The 20557-nt window shown below is 36.7% G+C and overlaps 1 protein-coding gene across 1 annotated transcript in view; it reads left to right on the top strand.

The window, feature by feature from the left end:
• The window catches only part of RAD54L2 (RAD54 like 2), a 149173-nt gene that overhangs the window by 47307 nt on the left and 81309 nt on the right, over window positions 1-20557 (top strand). Inside the window, exon 2 of the mRNA XM_069095611.1 lies at window positions 16029-16247. Coding sequence (XP_068951712.1) covers window positions 16085-16247 — 163 coding nt within the window. The 5' untranslated portion in view covers window positions 16029-16084. The remainder of the gene's footprint in view (window positions 1-16028; window positions 16248-20557) is intronic.

Raw genomic sequence — 20557 nt, 5'->3', positions numbered from 1 at the left:
GATAGGTCTTATTATCGGGGAAACACAGTACTTTCCTATAGGGTAAGATACCAATTTAGTGTGTATGTTATTCCCTCCTTAAGCCATATTCAATGAGAGTAAGGTTGACCCATTCCCTTTTGCCTTCCTTTTCTTCCCCTCCATTGTAACAGTTTTCCTTTGCCTCTTTCATATGAGATAATTTACCCTATTCTGTCTCTCTCTATCTCCTCTCGTTATATTCCTCTCTCACCTCATTTTTTAGATATCATCCCTTCCTCTTCAATTGATCCTATGGTCTCTGTCTATGTATACATGTACACTTATATACACATAATCACATATGTATTCATATGTACACATACCCTCCAATATAGACATATATGTGTGTATATATGTATACACACATTTACATTCCCTTCAACTATCCTCATGTTGAGAAAAGTTTTATAAGTTACAATTATCATTTTTCCATGTAGGAATGTAAATAGTTCAACTTTGATAAGTTCCTTATGATTTCTTTTCCCTGTTTACCTTCTCATGCTTCTCTTGCTTCTAAATGTATTCGAATGTCAAATTTTCTATTCAACTCTGTCTTTTTCCTCAAGAATGCTTGAAAGTCCTTTACTTCATTGAATGACCATATTTTCCCCTGAAACATTATACTCAGTTTTGCTGGGTAGGTGATTCTTGGTTTTAATCCTAGCTCCTTTGACCTCCAGAATTTCATATTCCAAGCCCTTCGATCCCTTAATGTTAGAGGCTGCTAGATCTTGTATTACCTTGATTGTGTTTCCACAATATTCAAATTATTTCTTCTTGGCTGCTTGTAATATTTTCTCCTTGACCTGGGAACTCCAGAACCTGGCTATAATATTCCTAGTTTTCTTTTTGGGATCTTTTTCAAAAGGTAATTGGCAAATTCTTTCAATTCCTATTTTGCCTTCTGGTACTAAAATATCAGGCAATTTTCCATGATAATTTCTTGAAGGATGGTTTCTAGGTTCTTTTTTTTTTTTTGATCATGGCTTTCAGGTAGCCCAACAATTTTTCAGTTGTCTCTCCTGGATCTGTTTTCCAGGTCAGTAGTTTTTCCTATATTTCCCATTGCCTTCTATTTTTTCATTTGTTTGGATCTGTTTAATAGTATCTTTGTTTCTTATAAAGTCATTAGCTTCCATTTGCTCCAATATAATTCTGAAGGAATTATTTTCTTCAGTGAGCTTTTGAAATTCCTTTTCCATCTGGCAAATTTGTATTTTTAAGGCATGTGTCTCCTCATTGGATTTTTGGGCCTCTTTTGCCATTTGAGTTAGTCTGTTTTTTAAGGTGTTATTTTCTTCAGTCAGGTTGTTGACTTGCTTATCATGATTTTCTTGCATCATTCTCATTTCTCTTCCCAATTTTTCTTCCACTTCTCTTACTTGATTTTCAAACTGTTTGAGCTCCTCCATGGCCTGTAGCCAGTTCATATTTTTCTTGGAAACTTTTGATGCAGGAGTTGTGACTTTGTTGTCTTCCTCTCATTCCATGCTTTGATCCTTTTTGTCCCCAAAAAAGGAATCTAAGGTTTGATTGCTGTGCTTGCTTTGCTTTCTCTGCTTGCACATGTTGCCAGTCAATTACTTTACTTTTGCACTCTTTGCCGTAGTAGAACTCTGCTTCCCAAGAGGAGAGCTTTGTCCCAGATTGCTGGGGTTTTCCAGCTGCTGGAGCTATTAGTTGGGTGCCCTCTCTGCAGCCCTCCACAAGCTCTGGCCCACTGGCCACACACCCCAGGATCTCCACCCAAGATAGTGATCCATATCCAAGCAGGTTAGAGCAACAGCAGGTACCTTCTGAATGGTCTCTTGGTCCCCCTACAATCTGCAGGCCAGGAGCTCTGAAGCAGCCATGGGGCAGCAGCTGCACAGTCGCTGTGCCTCCACCTCTTCTTGCCCGGGGGGCAGGGGCCTGACCCTGTTTTTGGGGTCCCCCCCCCCCCCCCCCAGTTCCAATAGAGTTCCACACTGACCTTTAACTTATTCTTTGGCATTTATGGGGTGATAAGTCTGGAAACCGCCACAGCTGCTGTTGATTCACTCTCTTGAAGTCTGCTCTAGCCACCACTGGTTGGGGTTGCCTAAACACTGGGGCTAATGTGGGGCTGGGCTCAGCTCCCAGCATGCTGCGATGGATGCTTCCTGTAGGACTGCTGGGCCACCTTCAGCAGGAGATTTATTTCTGTCACTTTGTGGGTTTTGTAGTTCTAAAATTTGTTTAGAGTCATATTTTATAGATATTTGAGGTGGTTATGGGGGAGCTCATAGAGTTTTCCTGCCATCTTGGCTCTACCCCCCTACTGTGTTTACCTCTTTATATTTCTTTTTACTCCTATGTTTGAATTTGAAACGTTCTATGCAGCTTTTTTTTTTTTTTAATCTGGAATGCTTGGACATCCTCTTATTTCATTAAAGGTCCAATTTTGTCACTGTAGGATTATATTTCAGTTTTGCTGAGTAAGTTATTCTTGAGTATAACCTGTATCTTTTGCCTTTTGGAATATTGCATTCCAAGCTCTCTGCTCCTTTTTAGTTTTAGGTGCTAAACCATTTTGTATCCTGACTGTGGCTTCTTAGTGCTTGAATTCTTTCTAGCTGCTTGCAATATTTTGCTTTGACTTGCAAGCACTAGAGTTTAGCTGTGATGTTGCTCTTACTTTTCATTTTAGTACTTATTTCAGGAGGTGACCAGGATATTCTTTCCATTTCTGCTTTGTCCTCTGATTCTAAGAGATCTGGGCAGTTTAGTTTTTTCTCCTAAATTTCTTGAAATATGATGTATAGGCTCTTTTTGGTTTTGGTTTTCATGTAGTCTGATGATTCTTAAAATTTTCTCCTTGACTGGTTTACAGGTCAGCTGTTTTTGCTATGAGATAGTTCGCATTTTTTTCCAATTTTTTAACCTTTTTACTTTTCCCTATTGTCTCATGGAATCATTGGCTTCTGTCTGGGTCCACTTGAATTTTCAGTGAAGTTTTCGTTTTTTGTTTTTCCTAGACAACGTTGTGCATTTCTGTTCCATTTCCTTTCTAATTCTTTCTTCTATAGCTTTCATTTTTTTCCTCAAGCACTCTCATTTCATTTATTAAAACTTTTTTTTCTTTTTGAATGGTGGAAAGCAGGGCAGTTGGGGCTAAGTGACTTGCCCAAGGTCACACAGCTAGTAAGTGTTAAGTATCTGAAGCTGAATTTGAACTCAGGTCCTCCTGACTCTAGGGCTGGTGCTCTATTCACTGCGAAAACTTTTTAATTCTTGCTTTATCCCTCCTAGGAATTCTAGTATATTTTTTACCCAGATTATATTTTTCTCTGAGGCTTTGCTTGTACTTGTTTTGGAGTTGTTCTCTTCTTCTGGTTTTGTATATTGAGCTTCCCTAATTTTTTTTTTTAATGTGGGATTCTTTTTTTTGTTTGTTTGTTTGTTTGCTCATTCTTCCAGCCTTCTTCTTGTCTTCAGATTTGAGGTTAGAGTCAGGCTCTGTACACTTTGGAGGGAAGGTCTGGGCTGGTCTTGTTGCTGCTTTTTTAGGGTAATGAGTAATAGGTTATTTCAGGTTCTTAGAGATGGCTCAGATTGGAGACCTGCAAGCTTTGAGTGTTCCCCAGGTGGTATAATTTAGGGCAAAGTCTGATTGCTTATGCCCCTTGTCTGAGCTCTGGGTTTGACTGACTTGGATTTGAGTCTGAGTGACAGTAGGCTGCTACTAGACTCAGCCATTATCAGCTAGCTGCATTGTGCTGCTGGTTCTGAGTGACAGCACTTAAAGCTCCTCATTGGTTTGAAATTCCTGCTGTTATTCCTCTGCAGGCTTCAGATTGGACTAGAAGTTAGAACTTGGACCCTATTCTGATCCTGCATATTGCTTCTGAACCTGTGGTGTGCTGGGAAAGGGAGAAAATGATGAGTGGGCACAGATGTACTTCAAAGTCCACCCTTGATCTATTACTTACAACTCATTAGTGGGTAAGAAATTATTAAGTCACACCTGTTCTGGTTGCAGTAACCCAGTTGTTTTGTTCAACTATCAATATCTATTGCAATGATTTTTCAATAAATCATTGTCTGGAGGTACCCTGGTCTGGGACTTCTGTTTTTACTGGTACACAGCCTCTCCCCTGCACAAGATGTGCTCATGGTCTGACTATTTATTCCTCGTGTCCTTAGACCTCTCCATCTGTGTCTCTCTGCTGACCGAGGGTAGCATAATAATTCACTGTGATATTTTCTTAATATTTCCCCATCAAAATTTCATCTGTTGCATTTTCTAGGTCTGTTTGGAGTAATTTTGTCCAGGAGCTCATTGTATTTGTTTGTACTACTCTGCCATCTTGGTTTCTCATCACCCTGCCCCTTCTTCTCTACCCTCTTCAGTATCACTTTCAACCTTATCACTCAAATGAAAGTCTCTGACGTTATCAGTAATTCTTACTTGTTGGTTCTGATGGTCTTTTTTCAGTCCTCATTCTTCTTGATCTCTGCAACATTTGATATCGTTAACCACCTTCCCATTTGATTATTCTCACTTCCCTTGATTTTTGTGACTCTCGGTTCTCCTACTCCTTCTCAGAGTTCTTTGCTGAGTCCCCCTCCCACTCTCCCCCCATTCACTCTCCCTTATCAGCTCCCATGGATTTAATGATCTCTGTTCAGTTTGTTCCCAGATTTCTATATCTATCCCCAGTCTCCACCTCAGACTCTAGTCCTGTATTACCAAATGCATTTTGGACATTTTGAATTGTATTTCAAACTGAAAACAACAAGAAAAGAACTCTTCCATCTCCCTTCCCCTCCTCTGAATTTCCTTGTTTCTATTGAAAGCACCACCACATTTCTAGTCTTATGCAGATAAGTTACCTTGGAATCATTCTGGACTCTTCACTCTCCATCACCCTTCACCACAAAACTCCACCATTTCAGTAATGTTGCCTCATTTCATTGATTCTTCCTCCACGGAATTTCACATCTTACCTCTTCTATTCACTCACAGAGTCAACATGTTTCTTTACCGGTCTTCCTGCCTCAGCTCTCTCCCCTTTCCATTCTGTCTTCCACATAACTTCCAAAGTGGTTTTCCTAAAGCATAGATTGTCTATGTAATTTTCCTACTTAATAAACTCCATTAGCTTCCTGTTACCACTAGGATCAAATATTTGTTTGCCATTTTAGAGTCTTTTCAACCTAGCCTCCAACTGCCTTCCCAGATTTATTATACATGTATTACTCCCCTTCATCCACTCTGATCTAGCCAGTGTGGCCCTCTTGTAATTAGTCACAGATGATATTTTGTCTTCTGTTTTCTTGCCTTTGTACTGCCTCTACCCAATACCTAGAATGTTCTCTGTTCTTAAACTTCCTCCACCTCTTAGAATCCCTAGTTAATCTTGGAGTTTAGCTTCTGTACCAGTTCCTACGTGGAGACTTTCTTGATTCCCCCCAACTGATAGTGCCTTCATTCCACTAAATTATCTTTCATTTATTTTGCAATACCCCATATATAAATATTTTTTTCCTCTGGGATATAAAGTTCTTGAGAGCATAGAATGTTTTTATTTTTTTCTTTCCATTTTTAGTTTTTAGCACAGTATCTGGCACACAGTAATTGCTTAATAAATGCTTGTTGATTGAATTTTAAAACTTTTAAAGGTGAAAGGAACTTTAGTGATAATCACCTAGCCACCCCATTTTATCATCTTAGTTCACTTTCAGTTCATTGTGTTGGCTTTTATTAAAGCACTTTTTCTCTTTCCCAATTCTCTTAGCCTATATACATATGTCATATTTTCTTTCTAATAAATAATTTAGATGAGTTCAGCTTGAGTCTTATACACAGTTTGTACAGTGGTTAAACTACTCTGTTACATCTGTAAGGGAGAGAACTTGGGAAGAGGTTTGTGTAACCTAGCCACAAAATAATGGAGATAGCTGTGGTCTGGATAGATTATATAATTTCCCTTGATAGAATGTGCAAAATTGGGTCAGAGCTACATGGGGAAGCAGAACAGGCAAGCTGGTGTGTCTTTATTTTCTATCTGCTTGTTGATCATTTTTGTGTCATTGATCTTGGCCTCACCAGTCAGACCTGAATCCCCTCCAGAGGGAGCACAAATGAGACCTAGTCAATAAAGACTATTCTAGGAAGATCCTGGGAATGAACTGGGGAAGGGAAGGAAAACCAGCTGTAAGACCACACACATGTAATAATGTTCATCATTTCTCTGCAGAAGTCCTAGGGGCTCAATTAACCCTCTGATGGTTTAACTGTAAGCTACTGTTTCTTATTGAATATGGAGGTTACAAAATTATTTGCTACTAATTAACTATAGATCTAGTTAGTAACCACTTTGTCTCATTCATTCTTTGAAATGAGATACTTTTCATTGGGCATTTTATTCTTGGTACAATGTATTTGTTGTCTCCCTTCTAATCATGTCTATTTTACAATACTGACATAGGCCTAGGTCTCCGGAGTGGTGGCATTCCCATTTTTCTTCTGTTGATCTTTTTGATGTGTCTAGGGGACACCACAGTGCACAGAGCACTGGACTTGGAAAACAGAAGATCTGAGTTCAAATACAGCCTCAGACACTTGATAACTGTGTGATCCTGGACAATTCACTTTACTCTGTCTGCCTTGCTTTCCTCAGGATCATCCTGAGGATCATCCCAGGGTTGTTGGGACAATCAAATGAAATATTTATAAAACTCTTAGTGAAGTTCTTGGCACCTAATAGATGCTTAATAAATGCTTATTCTCTTTCTTCCCTCCCTCTTGACTTTATAATTTGCTTGTGAATCACTGATAGAGCCCCTTGATTACAATTCTTTCTAGTTAACTGCAACTGTTAATAGAATGTATAGCCTGAGGGATTGAAATGAAGGAGGAGAGGGGATAGATGGTTGACAGTTGTTTTATGAGATTGGAATCGATACTAATAATCATCACTGGTCCTATTTGCTTTCCTTTAATTCATATTATCAGTTGCTACTAAGATGAACCCTGCCTCCCCCCAAAAAACCATCATCCTAATGTTAGTAAGTTCTCTCTAGCTGAGATTTTTCTTCCTTTTATGAATAAAAAAATTGCTACATAGCTTTTCGGTTATGAGTCTTCAAAGCATTTTATTGTTAAGTCAGTTATAAAAGTACATTTAATTGTTTAAAGGTACAAATAAGGTGCTGCTTTGAAGCAAATGACAAGCTTTATTATAACTTGGGAAACACAGAAAACATTCCTTAGACTTTGCGTAGCCCTTTACAAATAGAAACTCTTTATTATTACTTACCAAATTAATCCTCATAGCACCTCTGGGAGAAAGGCGAGTGACCAAGCATTATCATCCATTTTGTCGTTTTGGGGAATGGAACCCAAAGTGTATCCTTATGTTTATAAATACACTATAATCTGACTATTTATGTCAGACACAAGAAAACTATATGCACGTACTAGTGGCCTAGATATTTTACAGGCATGAACTGATTTGAGAAAACCTAATACAGCAATATCCAGATTTATAGATCAGAAAATTAAGAGGTAATTGGTTGCATTCCAAAACATTCATATGGTATAAAGAGGAAAGTATTCTGTTTTGTGAAAAAGTGCCCTTAAAAAAAACTGAGATGATTTGGTTTATTAATGCTTTTAAAAAAATTTATTTATTTACTTTTAGTTTACAACATTCAGTTCTTCAATCCCTTGGGTTTCAAATTTTCTCCCCTTTCCTCTCCTCCCCCCTCTCCCCATGGCAGCATGCAATCAAATACAGGATCTACAAATACCTTCACATTAAACATTAGTCAAATTGTAAAGAAGGATTATAACCAATGGAGTGAACAATGAGAAAGAAGAAATAAAACAAAACCAAAAAAAAAAAAAAGAGAGAGAGAGCAAGTAGTTTGCTTCAATCTGCATTCAGACTCTGCATCTCTTTCTCTGGATGTGGATATACCTTTCCACCCTGAGTTTTTTGGAGTTGTCTTATAACCTTGCATTGCTAACAGGAGCCCAGTCTATCAAAGTTAGTCATCACACATATGATGTGTCTATAATTATGTACAAAGTTCTCCTGGTTTTGCTCTCCTCACCCAACATCAGTTTATATAAGTCTCTCCAGGTTATTATAAAGCCTGTCTGCTCCTCATTTATAAATGCTTTTTTAAAATACGAGTTTTCAGGAATACATTTCATGTCAGGAGGCATGCATATATCAACTATAGGTAGTTCTCTGTCATTGTTTCTGTTGAGGCCACTTTAATACTTGTATGGATACATGATTTCCCTGATAAGTGTGTATTCCTGCTATAGCAGGGGTTTTTAACCTTTTTTGTGTCAAGGATCCCTTTGGCAGTAAATAAAGCTTAAGGATCCCTTCCAAGCATAATATTTTCAAATTCATGAAATAATATAGTATTACAAAGTATATATAATACATAGTATTATAAAGAAAACAAATTATTAAAATATGGATATCAAAATATTTTTAAAAAGCAAGTTCATGGAGCCTAGGTTAAGAACCTCAGCTTTAAAAGGTCAAATGAAAAAACACATACCTCTTCATGTTGTGCAGTTGTTTAGGTCTTTCTTTTTGAAAATATTATTATTAACTTTGTCTCAAAAATATAAATATAAATCACAATTATTTACATTTTGATAAAAAGAAAATAGTATTAATTTGAACAAATTAATAGCAATAACTTATTCTATATCTCTTCTGATCTTTTATATATATATATACACATACTATAAAGTTTTGCTGCTATCATTGTTTTTACATAATCATGACAAATATGTTTTCTGTTTTAATTCTACTTTCTTTGCATCATTTCATTTAAATCATTCCATATTTTGTTTTGTTCTTTATTTTTTCACAGTTTAATAACATTTAATTACATTTGATATACCATAATTTATTCAGTCTTTTCCCTGCCACTGTTCCTATTGACTGAGGCCAAGTTTTCTTTTCTTTCCTTTTCTTTTTTAAGCAATTGGGATTAAGTAACTTGCCCAAAGTTACACGGCCAGTTTTGTGTGTGTGTGTGTGTGTGTGTGTGTGTGTGTGTGTGTGTGTAGGTGTTAAGTATCTGAGGCCAGAACCGATCCCGGGTTCTCTTGACTCTGGGGCCGGCACTCTTACTGCGCCACCTTGCCACCCCATGGCCAAGTTTTCTGATTAGAAATAAAGCAACTTTGCTTTTTGTGACATCAAAGAGCTAGAAACAAAGTGGATACCTATTGATTGATAAATGGCTAACTATTGGTGTGTGAATATAAAGAAATATTATTGTGGTATAAGAAAAAAACAAGTCATAATTGACAAATCCAGAGAAGTATAGAAAAACTTATATGAACCGATACAAAAACAATATACATAATGACTACAGAAATGTAAATGGAAAGAACAACAATCACAAAACAATTGAAAATAAATGTTGCAGGGGGCAGCTAGGTGGTGCAGTGAATAGAGCACTGGCCCTGGAGTCAGGAGGACCTAAGTTCAAATCCAGCCTCAGACACTTAACACAAAAACTAGCCGTGTGACCTTGGGCAAGTCACTTAACCCCAGTTGCCCTCCATAAAGCAAAAAAAAAAAAATAATGTTGCAAAATTACAAAAACAAGCTTGGCTTCAAAGAAGAAATGCAAGAAGCAGCATCTTCTTGCATTTCTTCTTTGTTTTTGTAATTCCATTGCAGAGATAGGAGGTCCACTGGTGTAGAATATTGCAAATGTTTTCAATGTAATTATTTTTTTTGATAATTTTTGCTGATTTTACTCTTCTTATTCTTTTAAAAAAATCTTCATATGGAATGGCTCTTTGGTAGGTGGGAAGGGAGAATATAGAAGGCAGCTTGAGCAATAAAAACAAAAGCTATCAATAAAATTTTTTAAAAATAATAAAGTAGCTTTGAACAATTTTGCCTGAGTAGATCTATCTTAGGATTGTAGATTTAGAACTGGAAAAGATGTTTTGATTTCATCAAGTCCAACACCCTTATTTTACCTGGGAGAAACCCACTGGATTAATTTACTGGGAGAAAGTCTCAGAGATAGTAAATGACAGTAGCAGAATTAGAACCTAGGTTATTTGACTCCAAATCTGGGTCCTTTTCTCTTCTCCCTCTATACTATCTTGTTTACTAATCTCATCAGCTCCTATGAGTTCTATGTAGATGAATTTTAAATCTTTTTTATCCAACCCTAACCTCCCTTCTGATCTTTAGTCTTCTCTTATCAGTTGCCTATTGGATTCCTGGAATTGGGTGTCCTATAGACATCTCAAACTCAACATGTCCAAAAACAATTATCTTTCACCCCAAATCCTCCTTCCTTCTTTCAAACTTTCCTATTGTTGTCAAGGGTATCACCATCCTCCCAGTTGCCCAAATTTATGACTTCAGTATCATCCTTGACTCCTTACTAGAACTCACCCCATGCATCCAATCTGTCGCCAAGTCTTTTCCCGTTCTTACTTCACAACATTTCTCATATGCCTCATTCTCTCCATTCACATAGCTGCCACCCTGGTATTGGATGGTGATCACCTCACCTCTATACTATTGCAGTACCTTGCTGTTTGGTCTCTTTGTCTCAAATTTCTTCCCATTCCAGTCCATGCTTTATTCAGTTGCCAAAACATAAGTCCGACCATGTTCTTCAGCCTTGTCACTCCTCCACCCCTGACCAATCAGCAAACTCTAATGGTTCCTTGTTACCTGTCAGGTCAAATATAAAAAATCCTTTTTAGCTTTTATAGCCCTTACTAATCTGACGTCTTCGTAATCCTCGATAGTCCGATAACACTGATCTCCTTGCTGTTGCTCACACATAACAGTATTTCCCACTTCATGCTTTTTCACTGGCTTTCCTCAGTGCCTGGAATGCTCTCCTCCTCCACCTCTATCTCCTGGCTCCCCTTGCTTCCTTGAAGACTTAACTCAAAGCCCATGTTCAGCAAAAGACCTCCTCTTTACAATGTGAATATTTTATATGTATATAGTTTTTGCATGATGTCTCCTATATTAGAATGTGAGCTCAAGGGCATTTCCCCCCCTTTTTTGTATCATCAATGTTTAGGACAGTACCTGGCACATAGTAGGTGCTTAATAAATTCCTTGTTGACTGAAGTGGCTAGGTGGCACAAAAACTAGCTATATGACATTGGGCAAGTTACTCAACCCTAATTGCTCTCCAAAAAGCAAAAAAAAAAAAAAAAAGAATACTACACTAACCATAGTTGTTAAAGGTACTTGATCTCATTCTCTTCTAATTTTTTTTCAAGGCATGACCTATTATATTCTGGTCAAATATCCATTTTTAGAATTTTCTTTTTATTATTTTGAATTTGACAAACATAAACAAAAATAGATATTTCCTTATATGTAGAAGAATAGAAAAAGAGGTATGGGTGAATCTCTGTGATAGCTTTTTTTTTAATGATATATATATTTTTTTTTTAATGATATATTAAATTTAACTTGGTAGAATCAATATTGTCCAGATTATGCAGGACCCCTTCTGAACTTTTTTCTGCACTCTTCATATTTTAACTAGTTTCCTTTTTTTGTATGTGTGTGTTAAGTGTCTGAGGCCACATTTGAACTCGTGTCCTCCTGACTCCAGGGCCAGTGCTCTATTCATTGCACCACCTAGCCACCCCTCTAACTTGTTTCCTTAATAGCTTTTCCTCCCTTGTGTATCATTATCCCAGGGTTCTCTGGATTTGTCTCTTTTGTCATTTCATACTTCAGAGTAATCCCTTACAACCTTACACCATAATTTGTCCAGTCTTTCCTTAGTTAATAAGTATCTGCTTTTTAAAAAATTCATTGATGTATTTTTTCTTGCAGCACCACAAATATCCTTAGTATCTCTCCTTATTCCTCCAGAGAGGCATTCCATATAACAATGTTTTATAAAGACAAAAAGAAGAAAAACAGGTAAAACTGATGAATATATGCAAATGTCTAAAAAATATGGACATTGTACCACAATGACTCTTTGGAGTCATACTTGTTCTTTGTAGTTTTTCATTGTCCATTTAAATTTTTTTTTCTGTTGGTTCTTTCCATTTGCATTGTTGTAGTCATTATATTTTATGTTTTTATTGGAAATCCATAAACGATAACAATTATGAGGAAATTCAGAGAAATAAAGGAAGATTTGTATGAACGGATTCAGAATGAAATCAAACCATTAGAACAATATCCACACTAACTACAGCAATGCAAATAAAAAGAATAATAAAGCAAAGGTGAAGGAAGGCAGTGTGACTGTAATAATTTTTTTTTAAATGAGAGGCAGCGTGGTGTAGTGAAATGACAAATAATTGACAATTCATTAAGTGACTTAACCCCTTAGTGCTCTTAAATTTCAGAGAAGATGTTGACCTGCATTAGTGGAAGAAGTGCCTCACTAGGAGGTATTCAAGTAAATGAATTACAGGTTTAATCTCTGTCTTGTCCCTTTCTTAATTTTATTTTTTCTTTCAATTTTATTTTATGTTCACAGTTCTGGATTCTTTTCCTCCTAGCCATTGAAAAATGTCTTTTTCTTTAAATAGCAAGCTCCCTTAGTGCATTTAATCCTGTTGGATATGATTCACATAATTTTGTTGAGAAACAGATGTTTTTTAAAGTGAGGTTCATCTACTATCACTTTTATAATTCTTCAGGTTGAAGGGATGATCCTCTATAGGGGACAGTTAGATGTATTTGACATGGTGACTAGTGGAAATTTTTTTGCCACATGAAAGTTGAAAGTGTGTGGGGGGTAGTAATAATCTTTTAGGCTGTATTTGTCTAGATATTGTTCACTAGGTCCTAATTTTTTTTCTTACCTTTTTTTTCCTTATGGAGATGGACTAATGGTATTTTGTTTGTTATTATTATTAATAATAATACAAAGAAGCATCTGGTGGTACAGTAGATAAAGCTCCGGATCTGGAATTAGGAAAATGAGTCAAATCTGGCCTCTAACATTTAGTAGCTGTGTGACCCTGGGGCAAGTCACTTAACCTCTGTTTGCCTCGGTATCTTTAGCCATAAAGTGGTGATAACAATAACACCTATCTTTCAGGGTCATTGTGAAAATCAAATGAGATATTTGTAAAAAGTGCTTAGTACAGTTCTTGGCAAATAGTAGACATTATATAATGCTTGTTTCCTTCTTTTCCTCTCTCCCATAAATCCCATTTTCCTATTGTTTAGATATCTCGGAGCGATATCTACAAACCCTAGCTTTTCTAATATTTGATATAGTGAAAACAATTGAATGTATAATCTTAGTTGAATATGTAAGTGTTAAGGTAGAGAAGCAAATGATGGAATGAATTCAAGGAGCTCTCTTAGCTCTCCTGGGCAGAGGATAACCTAATGGTTTGGATATTTCCACTTTTTTCAGAAAAGATAGGTTTCCCTTTCTGAGAGTGGAGATCTGAAGGCCCAGGTTAGCGAGAAAGGCTGTGAGTTGTTTTGTGTTTATTTCATCTTTTATGAAAACTGCCTCATATGTCCTGGATAATCAAATGTTTGTTAATAATATAAGAAAAAATTGGGGCGGCTAGGTGACGCAATGAATAGAGCACCAGCCCTGGAATCAGGGGGACCTGAGTTCAAATGTTGCCTCAGACACTTAACACAAAAACTAGCCAAGTCACTTAATCCCAATTGCCCTCCAAAAAACAAAAAAGTAATAATAATAATATGAAAAAGTTACTTGCACCTATCTAAAAGGGGTCTTGCGTTTGGGGGAGTTTTGAAAGTATATTTTGTCATTTGTGGAGTATGTAGAAGGCTTGGTTTTCTTGGTTTATAAGATTTAAAAGCTGGTAGGAACCTGCAGCATTATCTAGGCCAAACCAAGTCCCTTCTATTGTACAGATAAAACTGAGACCTAGAGAAGTTGAAGCATATGATCTTTTCAGCACACCAAAATGTCTCCTGAAATTTTATTTAGATTATGTGTATATATAAAGGCTAATTAAAACTTTACCTAAAATTTAGTCCACAATCATGTGTTCCACAATCAGCCAAAATAGTCACTCTGAAAGCAAAATATTTACTCTTCCTTGGAGTAATTTCTGACAAAACAAAGTAATTCATTATGTTCCAAACATGAATCCGTTTATAGAATATTGTAGAAGCTGATTCTGCATCCAAAGCTGTTAGTATTTAATTGCTTTTTTCCTTTTCTAACAGCCACAAATGGACCCAAAAACACATGATAGAACCCATGCCAAGAGGTTTAAAAATCTGTTTTATAACTCCGAAACATAATGGAACATTAATTTGTATTTATAGATGAGCTTTCATCTCTTTGCCTAAATGCATTTTACAGATGTTTTATGGAAGTAATTATTATTATATTTTATTACCAAATCACTTCACAGATGTTACTTGCTTGCTTCTCTTGAAAAACTAAATAAATGATCTTTGTGGCCAAACAATTCACTCTCATATCTGTAATTATTATCTTATTTTTATCTTTATCTTAGGGGTCCTAAACTGTCTTTATTTTTTCTAAAATAATTACTTAACTCAAAAGTAATATATCTAACTTGTTCTAATTTTTCTATTTTTTCCTAAGGAAAATCAAAAGTTACATTTCAAATTTAATCTGAGCCTAAGTATTTGTTGTGATAGGAAGTGACACCCTCATAAAAAGATTGTATACCTCAGCTTTTTTTTTGGCCAGGAAAGAAAATGTCCTCAATAAAAGTAAAGATTAATAAAAGAAAAGAAAAGGGAAAGGAAATCTGTATGTTTAGGCAACTGTTATTATGATTTGAATACTAACTTATTCTTGTATGGTTTTAATTTTTTGACTGATATATCTTTACTGAGCAGTAACTTTCTTAGCCTTCTCTCAGGATGCTAGAAAACTTTACGTTTTATAATCAAGTCAAGTACTATTCTGTCTTACAACCTGGTAGAAGGAGCTATTTTGCCCTCAGATATTAAAATACCATCATCAAAATACATTTTTTAGTCAACTGTTATGTATAGAACATTATACAGGGTAGGGACAAAGATTAAGGAAGGCTTAATCCTTCACGTCAAGGAACTTGAAGTCTAATTGCACCAACTGAGATCAATCTGTGGTAAAAATCAAGAGTGGCATTCCCAGTTAAGTCCTAAGGAAAGTAGAAGGATCAGTGAGATGTGTAGTGAATTTTCTAGGTTTTGTGGAGGAGATGGGACTTGAAATGAATAGAACTTAGGCAAAAAAAACCTGGGGGAAGATCTCTCAGGTACAGGATGGAGACTAAGTACAAAGTCTGAGCAGTGTTTGTACAGCACCTGTTAAGGTACCAGCAGCACTGGGAAGCATTTCTTTGGGAAATATGACCTGGCAGCTCCCTGCTTGCTTGTTTTACTAATTTTTTTTTTTCAGAATCTTCAGAATAATTGTCCAAATAGACATAATAAACTTAAGCTGGGTGGGGAAATTAAAAGGGAATGGTATGGTATGTATGTATAAGATTTGGTATCTAAAAGGGGGTGATAAAGGAATGCAGTAATGAAAATGATAACATTAAAAGCAGTGAAACTTGATGAATTATAATGAACAATCTCAGTCATGGAGAATTGATAAAGAAACCAACCTCCTTCCTCTTAGTAGAGAGATGGTAATTATGGATGTGAAATATGGAATACACTGTTAGTCATAGTTACTCACAGTAACTTTCTTCAGTCTTTGCTTAAATGTTTTTACTTGTTCCTGGGAAGGTTTCAGTTGGAGGAAGGGATTTTAAGAAAAAAACAAAAGATTTCCTTTGGGGTGACAGGTGTTAACAGAAAAGTAGAAGGCAATAAATCTTTTTAAAAATGAAATAAAAGGACATGACAGACACTGAAATCAAGGACAGAATTAGGAGAGGAAATGAAAATACTATTCCCTGAATCCTCATTCTGTTGGCTCTTTACCCTTAGATGAGGAGGATGTCATGAGCTTTTGATGCCTTGGGATTGGGAATTCTGAATTCTTTCTTCATTTCATTCCTTCCCCCATAGGTCTGTCCCACTGTAGACCATGAGTAGGTAATGCACAGTGAGGACTATTGGGAGCCATGTCAGACGAGTCAATCTCAGGGAGTGATCCAGACTTGGACCCAGACTTGGAGCCGGAGGATATGGAAGAGGAGGAAGAGGAGGAGGAGGAGGAGGAGGAGGAGGAGGCAATGGAGGAGGGCAATGATGGGGATGATGAGGAAGACTTGCTTGATGAGAATGGTAAGTATTTGGTATTTCTGATATACTTCAATCCATCAGTGTCTTTTCAATAATGGTTTGGTGAGAGTAAGGGAATTCCCTTTCTTGTTTTTGCATATTTAAAAGTAGATGTTTTATTCCCAGAGAGTTCTTGATATTTTATTTCTTGTTGGATTTCTTTTAAAATTCACAATGATAGAAGAGGCAAGGGAAAATTGTTACAATGGAGGGGAAGAATAGGAAGGCAAAAGGGAATGGGTCATCCTTATTCTCATTGAATTTGGCTTGGGGAAGGAATGAAATACACACTAAATAGGGTATCTCACCCTACAGGAGAGTAGAGGGGAAGGGGATGAGAGGGGGGATGATGGAAGGGAGGGCAGGCTAGGGGAGAGGGAAGTTGGAAGCAACCACTTTTGAAAAGGGATGGGATCAAAGTAGAGAATAGAACAAGTGGAAGGTGGGATAGGAGGGAGGGAAATATAGTCAGTCTTTTACAATATATCTCCTATGTTAATGTTTTACATTAGCTACACATGTACAATCTATACTGAACTACTTATCTTCCCAGTAAGGGTGGGTGACAAGGGAGGAAGGGAATGAATCTGGAATTCAAAGTTTTAAAATCAAATGTTTAAAAAAATATATATATACACTATTATTAATGCTATTTTACATGTAATTGGGAAGTAAGATATACAGGCACTGGGGCATAGAGATCCACCATGCCCTACTGGAAAAGTCGAAAGGGGTATGGGAGAAAATATGGGAGACGGCAAATTAGAGGAGGGGATATCCTTTGGGACTGCTATTTTGGGGCGGTGGGTAGGGGAAAAATGGGGAGAAAATTTGTAACTCAAAATCTGGTGGAAATGAATGATGTAAATTAGAAGCTAATAAAGCATTTGAAAAATGGAAAAAATAAAAAAAATAAAAAATTCACAATGAGAGATCACAGCAAAATATATATATTTTTTAGACATACAAATACAGGAGTACAAAAGAAACAGACTTCATGCTGCCCACTGACTTTTGATCCAATAGTTCTTGATGATATGGCTGGAAAATGTTGTTACCACTTTATGAAACCATAAGGCAACCTTGTACAATGGAAAGAGCTCCTACTTTAGTAGAAATTAGGAGACTTTCAAAAGTCCTGTTTTTATTCTGTGAGTGAACATTGCAGAGAAGCTAATTTCAGAAAAGGTACTCACTATCTTCTGAGCTGATTGATTATGCTTTGGGACAACTCAAATTGTTTAGGAAATGTTTATTTTCGCTGGAGGTCTTTAGTCAGGGAAGATGACTGCTTGTCAAGAATATTGAAGAAGTGATTCATATTCAGGTATAGCTTGAACATGATGACCATAATAATTAATAAGATGAAGGATATAAAGAGGCAGAGAGGGGAATTGTGATCTGTATGGAAGGATATCATGTAGAGAAGGGGACAAAGTTGTTAGGTTTAATAATAAATAATTGACAATCTTGGAGAGAGCTGTTTATTTTTGGAGTGGAGACTGAAAAGATGGAGGCAATGGATGTAGAGAGTTTTATCTTCTCAGTTTAGTTATCAGAGGGAGGAGCAACATAGGATAGCAGCTTGAGGGGATGTTATAATCAAGGGAAGTTTTTTTCTCTTTTTTAAGGATTAGGGAGATCTGGGGATGTTCTTAGACAACAATAAAGGAGCCAGTGGTGAAGGATCAGTTGAAAAATTCAGAGTGGGGGTGAGAATGATCAAAGGGACAACCTTCTGTTGTAATCAGGAACGCATAGGATCAAAGATATCAGTAGATGACTTGCTACAGGCAAAGAGAATGCCACTTCATCTTTCTAGATTGGAGTAGAGAAAAAGAGTATAGGGAATGATGCTGAGGTGAGTTAGAATATTATGATTTGGGGAAAAGAAGAATCTTATGACAGAGGCCTGAATTTTGAGAAGTAAGGATGATTGTAAAGGGGTTTGAGAAGAGTAAGTTTGAAACTGCTGTTTGGAATGGAACAGCTGGTTAGATGGTGGTATGTGAGAAGGGGACTTAGATTTCTTGAACATAGCTCAAAATATGTGAGTAACAGGCTCTTTGGTTATGGATAAGCCTGTACCCAACAAAAGGCAAATAAAAATACATTTTTCTGGAGTATTGCAGATATAATCAAAAGGACTTAGTTAAATGAGAAGGGGAGGGAGGGAACAGTATATATGTCCATCAAGCCAGGTACTAAGAAATTATTATAGAAAGGATTATCAACAGTGTCAAAGGCTTCAGAGAGGTCTAGAAGAATGAGAATTGAGAAAAAGACCTTTGAATTTGGCAATTAAGAGATAACTGAAAACTTTGGAGAGGGCAGTTTTTGTGGAATGATAAGATTGGAAGTTGGATTGTAAGCGGTTAAGTTGAGAATGAGGGGAGAGAAAATGGAGGTACTTATTTATAGATGCCCTTTTTTGAGGAGTTTATCTGCAAAGGGGAGAAGAGTTATAGACTGATATTTATCTGGGATGGAAGGAATAAAGTGTGTTTTTTCAGGATGGGAGAGACATGGTCATGTTTACAGGCAGTAACAAATGTACCAGTAGACAGGTAGAGTTTGAAAATAAGTGATAGAGGGACGGCCAGGTAGCACAGTGAGTAAGAGCACCAGCCCCAGTGTCGAGATGACCTGGGGAATCGAATCTGGGCTCAGACACTTAGCACCCACCCAGAAACACCTGGCCGTGTAACCTTGAGCAAGTTACTTAACCCCAATTAAATTAACCCCAATTGTTTAGGGATGGCCAGGTGGCTCAGCAAGTAAGAGCATTGGCCCCAGTGTCGGGATGATCTGGGGATTGAATCTGGGCTCAGATACTTAGCATCACACCCAGAAATAACTGGTCGTGTAACCTTGAGCAAGTTACTTAACCTCAATTGCTTAAAAAAAAAGAAAATAAATGATAGAGGGTTATCAAACTCTTTGTACCTGTTGACCCAGCAATATTACTACTAGATCTGTATCTCAAAGAGATCAAAGAAAAAGGAAAAGGACATAGAAGGAGTACCAAAGTATCTCTAGGAACTCTTTTTGTAATGGCAGAGAATTGGAAATTGAGAGGATGCCTATCAATTAGAAATGACCGAACAGGTTGTGGTATATGATCATGATAGAATACTGTTGTGCTATATGATGAGGGAGATGGTTTCTGAAAAATCTGGGAAGACATATAAATTGATGCATAGCAGAGTGAGCAGAATCAGAAAAAAAATTACACAGTAATAATAATATTGTAATGATGACCAACAGTGAAAAACTTAGGCAGCTCTGTTCAATACAATGATCCAAGGCAATACCAAAAGAACTAATGATGAAAAATGCAGTCTACCAGCTATACCAGATTTTAATCTGTATTATAAAGCAGCAGTCATCAAAACTACTTGGTATTGGCTGAGGAATAGAGTAGTGGATCAATGGAATATATTGGGTACACGAGACTCTGCAGTCAATTACTATAGTAATCTACTGTTTGATTGATAAACCCAAAGACTCTGGTTTTTGGGATGAGAACTCACTATTTGACAAAAACTGCTGGGAAAACTGGAATATAGTATGGCAGAAACTGGGCATAGACTATTATCTAACACTGTATACCAAAATCAAGTCTAGATAGGTGCATGATCTAGGTATAAATGCTGATACTGTAAGCAATATGGGAAAGCAGGGAATAGTTTACCTGTCAGATTTATGGAGAGGGGAAGACTTTATGACCAAAAAAGAATTAGAGAGCTTATGAAATGCAACATGGATAATTTTGATTACATTAAATTGAAAAAGCTCCTGTATGTACAAAGCCAATGTAACCAAGATTAAGAGGGAAGTGGAAAATTGGGAAAGAATTTTTACAAGCAATGTCTCTAAAGGCCTCAACTCCAAAATAAACAGAGAATTGAGTCAAATTTATAAGAATACAAGTCATTCCCCAATTGATAAATGGTCAAAGGATATGAACAGGCAGTTTTCAGAGGATGAAATTAAAGATATCTATAAACATATGAAAAAATGCTCTAAATCACCATGATTAGAGAAATGCACATCAAAACAACTCTGAGGTACCACATCTCATGGGCCAGATTGACTAAGATAATAAAACAGGAAAATGACAAATGCTGGAGAGGATGTGGAAAAATTGGAACACTAAGGCATTGTTGGTGGAGTTGTGAACTGATTCAGCCATTCTGGAGAGCAATCTAGAACTATGCCCAAAGGGCTATAAATAATTTCATACCCTTTGACCCAGCAATACCACTTCTAGCATTGTATCCCAAAGAGATCATAGAAGTGGGAGGAAGACC

This window comes from Petaurus breviceps, unplaced genomic scaffold (genome assembly GCF_028583685.1).
Source record: "Petaurus breviceps papuanus isolate PSGF00001 unplaced genomic scaffold, PetGlider_PUasm1.0 227, whole genome shotgun sequence".
Classification (NCBI taxonomy): domain Eukaryota; kingdom Metazoa; phylum Chordata; class Mammalia; order Diprotodontia; family Petauridae; genus Petaurus; species Petaurus breviceps.
This window is presented reverse-complemented; position numbering and strand designations above follow the sequence as displayed.